The 12,099-nt window shown below is 34.8% G+C and overlaps 1 protein-coding gene across 5 annotated transcripts in view; it reads left to right on the top strand.

The window, feature by feature from the left end:
- The window catches only part of TkR86C (Tachykinin-like receptor at 86C), a 31,461-nt gene extending 21,880 nt beyond the window's left edge, over positions 1-9,581 (top strand). For all 5 annotated transcript variants that reach the window (XM_011314754.1, XM_011314759.1, XM_011314757.1 and 2 more), the window contains 6 exons: positions 3,325-3,459; positions 4,068-4,148; positions 4,983-5,133; positions 6,311-6,507; positions 7,850-7,974; positions 9,273-9,581. In XM_011314754.1, coding sequence (XP_011313056.1) covers positions 3,325-3,459; positions 4,068-4,148; positions 4,983-5,133; positions 6,311-6,507; positions 7,850-7,974; positions 9,273-9,403 — 820 coding nt within the window. In that variant the 3' untranslated portion in view covers positions 9,404-9,581. The remainder of the gene's footprint in view (positions 1-3,324; positions 3,460-4,067; positions 4,149-4,982; positions 5,134-6,310; positions 6,508-7,849; positions 7,975-9,272) is intronic.
- The last annotated feature ends 2,518 nt before the right edge of the window (positions 9,582-12,099 follow it).

Below are 12,099 nucleotides of genomic sequence, written 5' to 3'. Positions count from 1 at the left end.
GGGGGGGGGGGTTTAGGTGTTAGTACTCCAGTTGAAATATTTCAATCTCGCTCATATCTGCGCACATGGTGCAGTAAACTTGGAGAATGAGAAAAAAAAAACAAGAGCTCTGCATAAGTGAATTGGAAATGGTCCAATGGGATTTGGTCCTTCCAACTTCAAGGAAGGACAATTAGAAAAGCACTTTGCTACAGATTTGCTCGGTGAATTATTTGCGTGAACGTTTATGAGGGGAATTTCTTAGTTTTTTCCACTCACCTGCGCTATCTAGGGTGACACCATCCAATACACTCTATAGGAATAGAAAAGATTGGAAAGGGGCGGTCTGGGGGGAAAAAGGGCATAAGGTCGACATTTTACAACACTTGACAATCGAATATCGATTTACTCGTCGAGCCTTTCTTTTATCCCGCGTACTTGTTGCAACAGTCGTCTTACCGATTTCACTCAAAGGTGTTCGAGATCATGGATCGAAACATTCTGCATGATGGAAACTGCTTCAAGGATCTCTGTGTTGACCTCCTTTACATCGATCATAGAATCAGATAAAGTGGATGAAGTTCTCAGCTGTTTGTACTTTACTAAAGAGATGGCGAATTTTGCTGAAGAAATTCCCTCTACGTAGAGCATTTTTCGGGAAATCGAAGATGTAGTTCTCCTGCAGAGAGACTTCTATCCAAATGTCTTTGTCATAGACTCTCGAGCCCTCGGTGAATTTAAATATTTTCACACCACACTGTGCTTTATTCACAACAATCGAAACATAAATAATAGAGTGCGCACAATTGATGTCGTCTTTTCATCGGGAAATTATATTTTTGCTTCAGGAGAAATTTCTTGTGTTGTAGCCCTCAACCCTAATTCCTATTTACCTCGAAAAATTCTTCAGTCCTTGAGAATTTAATTTTTTTCACTCAAACAGATTTTTTGAAAATCAGTTTGAAAATTCCTAGAGAAATGTGACAGTGGAAAATTAAAAATTAATCATCAACTGCCTCTAGAAAATTTGACATTCACCAGGATAATTTTTCTCGTTATCGGAGTGATGAGAGGAAAATTCTCCTTTTTCTTTCGGGACAGTTCTGGCTATGACATTTGGAAAGCCCGGGAAAAAGCGATTTCTCCTACTCAAGTGGGAGTGGGAATCAATAATGGGTTCTACAAATTTTAAAAAATAGAGGAAACATTACGTATTATTACACTCGATTACATAAATATCCACTGCACAATGACTTCACAATGACTGCACAATGTTTCAACTGATGTGAGAAAACTGTATAATAATTCCTATCTCCATCGCCATATTGATTATTCCCAATTTTGAACAATTGCGGTTACGGTTATTGCTGTGCAGTCGATTAAATTTACAGTGGAGTCTAAATAATGTAGTTTTAAAATAAAACTCCCTTACTATAAAAAAATTAAATTTACACTGGCAACTTAAAAATTACTGTAAAAATTTAATAAAGTTGGAAAGGTAGGCGGAAAAAATATCCCTGGAAAAAATAGCCCACACACCCAAAACGTGTTAAAACCCACCCAATTTGATAGACCATAGGAAAATTAGAGTCCCTGAAAAAATAGACAACGAAAAAAATAATGAAATTAAAAAATAATTAAATTGAGCGAGTTTTAACACGTTTTGAATGTGTGGGATATTTTTTCCCTGTGATATTTTTTCCGGGATTCAGTTGGAAACTATTATAGCCAAAAATCACGTTCTAAATATTTTAAATGTTTTTCTGATAAATTATCGATTGAATTGCCGTGAAAAAATATAACGTTTTTGAATTTTGTCTCACTCACGAAGTTTCAAGGTGCAATAATTTTTATGCGTTTCTTCTCGTCCTGTGATTTGTCCGTAATTTCGAGAAAAAAACGCACGAGAATGTTTACACCACATATTATAATAGCAAAACGCTAGAACGTTATATTTATCCCATCATAAGTTCGCCAGGGAAATGCAAAAAAACATGAATTTCAGAGAAAAGGGCATAGAATATCCTTAACAAATGAAAATGCTTGAAATTTTTCTGGGAGAAAGTAGCGGGGAATTAGAAATTCGCTTTGCCAACATCATATCCCTTGAGTCTTGACGGAAACCAGTGCAGGAGCTGGTCTGTTTGTCCAAGTTCCACCTGAACTATCACATAATTTATGTGGGCGTGTAATACAGTCATCAGTAGCTTCGCTCATGCGTCGGAAGTACAAAGATCTCTATGCGGTTTTGATAGAGCACATTTGGCAAGTTACACAACATTTCGAAATCAATCATGCATGAATTCCCGAATAATGGTTGCGGCAAGCTCAATTTGAATGATAATTGACGGATTTTATTTTTGCAATCCATGAGTGAATCTGCATTTACTGAAGTGCATTTCCCTATTAGATTTTCAAAAGTCGCGCGCAAATATGTGTTAATTACTATGATATTATGAAATCTTTCGGATGACAGAACTTCAAGTCGACGCTCTGCTAATATTGATTTAAATCTATCGAGATATTATTTTTCCGTAGCTTTCGGATCGCACGAATGATTACAGTAGTTTCTGTGATTAATATGCCGAGAGAAAATAGAAGAGTAATTATAATAATTAATGATAAAACATTTTCAGGGAGGAATTGATGATGATCTTTTCATTATTCCCTGAAATTTCACATTTTTTAAAATTCAGGAATTTCTAGTAAAATCGGAGATTCCATTTATTTTCTAAATTGCACGACGATTTTCTTCGAAAATTTATCGCCACGTATTGAATAGATCTGAATAAAAAATGGATGGATGAAATAAGAAAGATGAAAGAACGGGAAAAAATGCAGGGTGGCGAGGGTTTTCTCCCTTCAATGAAAACTGATGATCAAACATGCGTTCAAACGGACATCGAACTCACCCCGAAATTACTAACACACCTCCAGGCTAAAGAGACAAATATCCCGAGATAGTGTGAAACTTCACCGAGGGAGTGACTAAAACTTTTGTTTAACCATATTTATTTATTTACGATGGAGCCATTTCCGCCTTCGCCATGAATTAAACGCTCCAGACATTTCCTGGACCACATTTTGCACCACCTCCAAAGGCCAACGATAAATTCCTATTCCCCCTATTTTTCCCCCCAACTTTATTCGTTTTATCTTTAAACTCCAGTTTATCCGATCCCATCCATGCGCCCACAGTTTTTCGCGTCTATTTTTTTTTTTCTCCACTTCAATGGCAAATACTTCCACCAGTTTATTGGGTTCGTTAGCGGCCACGTGTTCGTCAAATGTAATTGTCGGTGAACCACTGGGTGAATAAATAGTTAAATTATCTGTTATTCGTAGGTACATGGCCATCATGAGGCCACTTCACCATCACATGTCCCGGAGACGAACTGTGGCTGCATTAATTCTCATCTGGGTGGCTTCAGTCATTCTCGCTACTCCGTGTCTTCTTTACTCTACTACAATCACGAGAAGGTGATAATTACTATTTTATTATCAAAACAATTATATTTCCGCTATTAACTTCATTTCAAAATTAATACAATCTCAATAAACGAGTGTTATTATTATCACTATTAATTACAGTAATTAATAATTAATTACCAACTGTAGAAAGTGTCAAGTCATTCCAGGGAATACTCGAAATAAAATTACCCTCATAATTATTATCATTATTAATATTATTACTAAAGTGCAGGAATTTTTCAAAAATTCGTCCGTCATTGAGGGAAAATAAAATTGAATTCAGGGAAAATAAAATTTAATATGAAAAGATATTTATTTCATTTATTTATTTACTTAACTTATTTATTTATAATAATAATAATACTTTTTATTATATAAAAATCATTTATTAATTTCCTCTAAATCGTCTATTCAGTCCAAGACATCCCATTAAATCCATTCGGTCCATTTAAATCAAATAAATTATTTTTTTTTGGGGACGGGTGTTCCGGTCCGTCCATTAATTAAGTCCGATGCTAGTCAAATGGTAATTTAGCACCTGCATGAAGAGGTATCAATTTGACTGAATAGGAATGGAGAAGTCAAAGTAAATGGTGATTTGTTAATTCTGCTTGCAGATACTCCAACGGAAAATCGAGGATAGTCTGCTATGTCCTCTGGCCCGATGGTGATTACCTAAACAGCAGAAGTGAATATATGTAAGTTACCTTGTAATCATAGAGAAGTTAGAAGCACACCATATGAATGTCTAGTTCCGAGAATTAATCTCCCATTTGGGAGTTCCATTTTCCCCGAATGTACCACCAAAAATCTCAACACTAAACTCCAAAATTTGTAGGTTCCATTGCATCAGCTCAGAATATTGCATTGTAAAATTGTTCTGTGGGGGACTTGAATTCCTGGTGGATGAATACCGTGCGAACAAGTGGTGAGGGAAATTAGTAATGCTGGTTGACATGTGAATAGAATCAGCACATTCCGTTCTGGTGCACCGTCGGGAGTCATGAAAGTACTTCGACCTAATTAGGTGTACAATTTATAGTGAATGGTATGATTTCGAGGTATTGTCATTGACCTGCTGTAGCAAACAAGGAAAATCAATCAGAAACTGGTATTGACTTGCATTTATCTGGCAATTCAGGTCCCATCACGAGCTGAGAGACCACGTGGGGCACAATAGACTCTAAGCAAATAATCCACTGTGTGAAAATATTCAATTTCCACCGCATCTGAATACAAAGACAGAATATCTCAAAATAATATAGACAGAGTTCGAAAATATATCATCTATATTATCTGCGAGCAATTAAAATCCCATAAAAGTGTTAAATACCCAATTTTTTATATTTATACAGGTACTGAGTCGAATTTGTCAGAACGATTTTTTGATGTTCCAATGCTTTTGAAGTCAAAAGAATGGAATTGATTTATTGGAGATTTTTACGTGACACCTTTAAAGACGATGGCCAGGAGCAATTGAATCACCTCGAGTTAATTATTCTCATGTTTCTCTTTTCACATCTTTCTTGCAGATATAATCTGATATTCCTCGGGGTGACGTACCTCATCCCGATGACAGTCATGGCGGTTTGCTATACCTTGATGGGTCGCAAGTTATGGGGCTCCAAGTCCATAGGGGAACATACACAGCATCAAAAGGAATCCATGAAATCGAAACGCAAGGTACGTCCTGAGAACTGCAGCAAATTATTCATGCAAATGATCATTGCACGGTAATATTTAAAATTTTCAGTTGTAAGACTAGAAAAATTGCCGGCTAATTCCCGAATTTTAAAAAAAACTTCTGTCATCTGAATTTCCAGGAATGAAAGCCTCAACTTTTCAAAAATAATAAAATACATAAAATTAGTAATTATCAATTTAATAATTCTATAATCGTAATTTTAGGAATTTAATCAGCCATTGGAAATTCATGCCTGGATTTCTCTTGATTTTTTTGGGGAATCAAATGATCCGGAAATGAATCAATTATTCCGTGAGATCAGTGCAAAATCCAAAAATTTTGTGCAAATATTTTTCCCACGTATTTTTTAATAATAATCTTATGAATTACGCAATTCTCCATCACTTATGTGAATGGCAATCAATTGGGTAATACAATTTCCCCATCATTGACGTCCGCATTTTAGTAATCATCTCCACTGAATTTCCGATCAGACCACCAGCATCACTATTTGCATCGGAATTATTCAAAACTCGTCCCCTGTTATATCGTAGCTACATTTTTGACCCAACGAAAACTACTAAATTCACCTCCATTCCCCCAAGGGATACACATGATCTAATTTTACGGCCTCAGGTCGAGTGGACATAATTACAAAAAACTCATTCTGATAATGAAGCTAATTATTCACACTCAATAATTAACATTCGTCATTCATTCACCTCAGTATCCATCATAAATTGTTACTTTTAATTATATAAATACTCACACCAGCGAAATAATCGCGAATATAAAGATTCTGGATTGAAAGGAGTAATTTCTCCCGTATCCCAGGTAATTAAACATGAGCAATTAAATTCAATCTGTTTTCTGTTAATAATCGATTACCTAAGGAAGAATTTTCATCGTTAATTAACATTCAAAAAATATTTTCCACTTCAATAATCACAAAAAATCAATATAATATAACTAAACAATTAAATTATCTCATTAAAAGTATATTTATATATTTCTCCTTCCCAACCGGTAGGAAACTGTAAATTAATGTTAATCTATCAAAGGATTCGATTAACCTATTATTATTATTAATATTCAATTTTGGTTAAATTTTTCTCAGAGTGCCACAAAAAAATTCTAGGGATATTCAATATAATAATTATTAACTTTTGGTTTCAGGTGGTGAAAATGTTTATCATCGTCGTTCTGATATTCGGCGTGTGTTGGCTGCCATATCAAGGGTTTTTCATACTTCTGTATCACCAGCGTCGAATTGGTGGCACCAGTTACGTGCAGCACGTTTATCTGAGTTTCTACTGGTTGGCCATGGCAAACGCAATGGTCAATCCTCTTATATACTATTGGATGAACAACAGGTGAGTTCATTCTACTCAACATCAGCTGCATAGAGATCCTCTTGAAATACTGGCGTCCTATCGATTTCCTCATAAAGCTCTTTTTTCTACCCGACAAACTACTCCAGTGCTTCCCTTTTAAATTGAAAAGTAAACGATCCAGATGAAAAAAGAAGATGAACCGACAATCACCCGTGATGAGTAGACACTTGATTGTAATTGTGATTGAAGATAATCGATGAGAACTTTCACCGGGATTAATTGCGCTAGTAGTTGAAACTTATTTCAGTCCGACACTTGGCTGTTTGGTGAAAAAATTCTTTTTCTCTATGTAGATACCTTCAGAGAGGATCAAAAATATCTTAAAGGCTATATAACATTACCATAGGAGTTAAATTGTCAATCCAATTATTGTTTAGTGTACAACGAATATTTTGTTAATGAATTGAAAACTTTAATCGTATGGTAATGTAGCATGGCCTCTTGCAGAAAATGAATTTCAATTTTTCAAGAAACCGTGGACAATTCGACGGACATCAATCATTTTAGAGGAGAGAGTACGCAAAGAGTTTATTTAATTTAAAATCAAGGTGAAAAGTTGGTGGTGTTGAAGTTCCTGAGGGGTCCCTGGGGAATAAAGTTTGTAAAGAAATGCGGGAGGATATCTGCGTCACGAAGGATTCATAGAATTGGCTGGTTGCTACTTACTCAATATCTCAGAGTCCAGTGACTCAAACCCAACATTTCGAAAGCACTCGAGAAGTCTTTCCGATAGTAGAACGGCTGGGAAAATTTTCCGCTGACGAAAATCCATCGAGATAACCCAGTAGAAATACTCTCTTTACCGACGATTTAACTTTAGGTCAATTCAGCATTAAAAAACAAATTCTCTATTGCCTTCATTCCTAAATCAGTGATTGCAATGAAAATTTTAAATATTTACTCACCATTTTTCCTCACTATCTATTCCCCACTCGCTATTCTCAATTATCTATTCAATAAAAATAATTCAATTCAATTAAGAAAAATGATTTGTTATTAATGCAATAGCATAGAGGTATTTAAATACGAATTAATCATCATGACCGAAATAATTGAAGACTTCGCGTTTGGTGGAGACAATTTTTTGATTGTCAAACGAAATTACTAGAAATATCAAACGCAATTGAGATTTGTCAATCGAGATTTATTGGAAAATGTACAACTGGAGAGGTGTGTTAATGAAAAATTTTGCAATGTTTTCGGGTTAATGAAAAATTTTGCAATGTTTTCGTGTTAATGAAAAATTTTGCAATGTTTTCGTGTTAATGAAAAATTTTGCAATGTTTTCGTGTTAATGAAAAATTTTGCAATGTTTTCGCAGATTTCGAGTGTACTTCCAGCAAATTATCTGTAGATGCTGCATGATAGGTCGCTCGAATACAAGAACACGTCAAATGCACGAATTGACAGGATTTCGACGCTCTGACACAGCCCGTTCGCAATCTGGTGAGTCCATACTCATTATTAATTACTCCAAATCTCTCCTGATTATAAATTCCCACGCCTCCCAAAAACTTAAATTTATTATTCACCATTATTCATGATCCACATATTTTTCGTTCTACTCAACGTGAAGAGAAATGCACTTCAAATACTAACTAGACAATTTACAAATAAAAATCAACATTCAATACCAAATTCGAGGGAAATTGCGGGGAATCCGCAACTCAAAAACACATTTCCGAATTTTTTTTTATTTTTTATCAATTTTTGCGGTTGACGCTCTATATAACTAAAATGATACACAAAATGATACTGCAACGGAAAACATCACAATGAAAATAACACAGCTCCGAAAATAACACACGCGTAGACCACCAAATCAATATCCAAGTAAACAAATAAAAGACTTGGCAACACAGAATTCCACAAACCAAATCAGAGACAAAATAAAAGATGAAGATAAAATGTCCGAAATAAAGAAGCTTTCGAATGACGACATTTTGAGTTTGTGATATTTCTATCAATGATATATTGACGGTATAATATCATTACCAACAATATTTTTAATGATAATATCAATCCTAATATTGTGATGCATTATCTTTATGTTGTATTATCCATGCAAAATTCATTTTATAATTGATTTTATTTCATAATCTCAATTGTTGCTATAGTCTCTCGTAGACAATTTTTCCGTAGATTCTCGATGAAAAAGCCCGGTATCATGGCGACGTGAGATAAAGGCTGAATAAACGAACGTATTATTTTGGTTTACTCTCCCAAAAGTTTACCCAGCAATCAACATTTGCCCGATAGTACGATTTTTACGGTTGAGCCCCTCAGGTGTACCGACACAGCAATATTTGCATTTGCATTCTAGTGATGTTGGGTGAGATTAGCACTCGGTCTCCAGTTAAACTGGAGTTGAATAAAATTCCACTTGGCAGTCACACAGGGATAAAATTTTGGATGAAAAGCAAAAAATAAAAAACAGCTCAATGGTTATTTCTCTTATGTAAATTTTATTGGCAGAGTGTTTACAGTGAAGAATATGTTTTTATGGAAATTGAAATGAAGTGAGTGGACAGAAAATTGGCGCTGTGGAAAATGGAAAATCCGGATGGTGACCAACCGAGCTTAACTTCATTGTTGCAAGTGACGGTGAATCTCGGGGGAATAAACTCTTCGGTTGAGCTATTTCTATGGGGATTATTTCAAGTCCCGCCTCACCGAATCCACCCAGAATTTCAAATCACACTCATTGGCGGTACATTGAATTAATGGTTGCGTATTCATTTCAGGGCGATTCAGGACAACGTCAATACGGTGGCGTCATAGCACTGGGGAGAGTCATGTTCAGACATTCAGGATGAATTCACGGTCAATTTGTGAGAAGATTAACTCTGGCAGACAAGATTTCACTATTATTTGAATTTATCCCCAACTCTGGTCGAAATATTCATCAGAAGAAATATTTCATGAGTTATTGCAGAGACCTTCTCATTTTTCAATGTTTTTTACAAGTTTCTGGGAAGTACTTGGTCAAATTGACGAGAATAAAATTTACCGGTTTAAGTTCTCGTATTGTTTGGTCTTCATGAAGTTTTTAATCTAGTTCAATAATATGCGCTTTAAGGCACACGTCGTTTTCACTCACTATCCCATTTTATGCTACCCTATTATTGAGAGCTCCATTAGAGCTATAATGAGTAATTTAAAAATAAGGGGAAAAAGTTTTAATCAAGACGACACGGGAGAAATGTCGATGTATGAGAAAATTTTCTGCCAAGGGAATTTTGCAGTCCTTTTTGTAGATGTTATTAACACGTTTCTGGTCGTTTAATTTCTCACGGACAATGAAAAATGGAGGCCAGAAGGAAAACTAATGTACAAATTTTTCAGCGAAGCTCATTCAAGTTTTTTTTCCCTGTTTCAATACAATTTGAATATGGGAATATATTAACAAAAAATGGAGGATACTATATCTTTAAAACTTTTTAAATGTATTGTTGATTCTGAAATTCACAAAGTAATGAATTTCGATAATCGGTGAATTACGAGCACCAGTTGATTGTCATGTATACATTATGTGTAAAATTTTCATGTGATAATAAATAACGAGTTGTTTGGATCAATTACCAGTTTTTTAAAATCTAATATTTTTTTTTTCTTACTCTTTACAACTTATTCCAACTTTAGCGACATTAATTCTCCGGGTTCGAGTCAAGAGATTTTCTCGTTGCATTGTGACATCCACCAACAAGTCCCATATTCCATGTCTGAAACCACTATTGCTCCAAGTGACCCGGAAATACTGCCTCGAAAAGTCTAGACATTATTCACAGCATGAAATTCAAAGGAACTTTTGAATTGCTCTCGTTATCAAAGTTTCAACCTCTGATACAGATAAATTTTCCAAACACTAACGCCCGCACACTCGAAATGAAGAAAAGACTTTTGAGAATCTTTCTCATTTTTCCTAATAGATCCATTTTTCAAATTAAAAAGTTAATCCACTTTACCATTTCCAAGAGAAAATCATCTCTTGATTATAGGGGAAAATGCGGGTAAAATGGGATGAATCAAGAGGTTCAATGAAAAACGAAGAAAAAAATCGATCGTAAAAATTAATTATTCAACATTTGAGTTTTTCTAGAATTTTATTACACTTGACTGATAAAAAAGTGTTAAATTCCCCTACAGGAATTTCACAATCAGAAGCACAAAATGAGCATTGGAAGTCAGATAGCGCATTTTTTTGGGACTATTAAAAAATTGAAAAGTAAGAACACAACGGTGTAATTAGAAATGAAATTAAATTTGCAAAAAAATACTCGGGCACTTTTAGACAGTCTCCAAAATTTTATCACGAAACAAAAATCACTGGTGATGATTTAAAAGTTGCTAGTTCCAGTGAATTAGAATTTTAATTACAATATATAATTATATTTTTGTGGAATTCACAATGAGATTTGTGAGAAAATTACAATTTTCGTGATCTATCATTGTAATTTTAACGATAAATTCGGTTTTTCTGCAGCCATCAGAAGAATAATAATGTTCAGTGCCAACATTAATTCCGAAGACCAATAAAAATCAGTCATCCGGTGGGTGAAAAAAATAAACTTTATGACGTGTTGATATTGACGAAGTATGGTTTACATTGAGTATTGAATGCTGAAACTGACGAGAATACTCCATCAACGTCAACACTCGCTTCTAGACCAGCGATTCACAGCATCCACTATCGAAGGCTACATCTCCCTTCCTAGGAATTAATTATTTTTCCACTATTTATCGTCATTGCGCAATGTGCAATGTGAGTAGGCAATTCAGTCGGATCTCAACAGTAAAAGGTATTGATCGGTAAATCAAATATCGAAATTAAATTCAGACACTGTTCCTGGGATTATTCAAATTAAAGAGAATTCGTGGACGATTGAGGGATGAACTGAGAATTCTGATGAAATCACAATGAATTCATTCCCCGGGAGTTTTGTTCCCTGGAAATCATTTCCCTTCGACAAGGAATGAGATTCATTAGGGAGACAGTTATTCGCTATATTCGCTAATGACGGAAATCCAGATATGTATTCATTAGTACACAATAGATCCGAAAAAACGTAGAGGTTTTCTTTGAGCGGTGTATCAAAGGAAATTTAAACTAAATGTATTAATTATAAAAGAATGAAAAAAAAATTGTGGAACATAAAAGCTGTTGAACTTTCCGAATCAGTTCTGATTCCTCAATTTATTGAATTGTCTTCACAATCGGTGCTCCTCAATATTTAATTCGTTAGAAAGGAAGAAAGTTTTTAAGGGTAGAAGATCCTCTCTGGAATCATCATGGAGAAATTTATTTTTAAATTAATCCCGAGTTTATGAAATAATTTTTTTTGTCTTTTTAGTACATAATCTTATATATTCACAGGAAAATTGCTCATGATAGAATCGTAAGAAATTCAATTCTTTTATCGACATCGCGTTGAAAATCGAAGGCATTTGATTAAAATATATTTCTGATCCGTCCACCCTCTCCAGAATGCCCCACCAGAGATTGCGAATGCATTCTGCAGCATCTTCGATCTCACAAATGAGAAGTCGGATTTTCAGTTGAAAGTTATAGAG

Source organism: Fopius arisanus, unplaced genomic scaffold, assembly GCF_000806365.1.
Source record: "Fopius arisanus strain USDA-PBARC FA_bdor unplaced genomic scaffold, ASM80636v1 scaffold00210, whole genome shotgun sequence".
In the NCBI taxonomy this organism is placed as follows: Eukaryota; Metazoa; Arthropoda; class Insecta; order Hymenoptera; family Braconidae; genus Fopius; species Fopius arisanus.
This window is presented reverse-complemented; position numbering and strand designations above follow the sequence as displayed.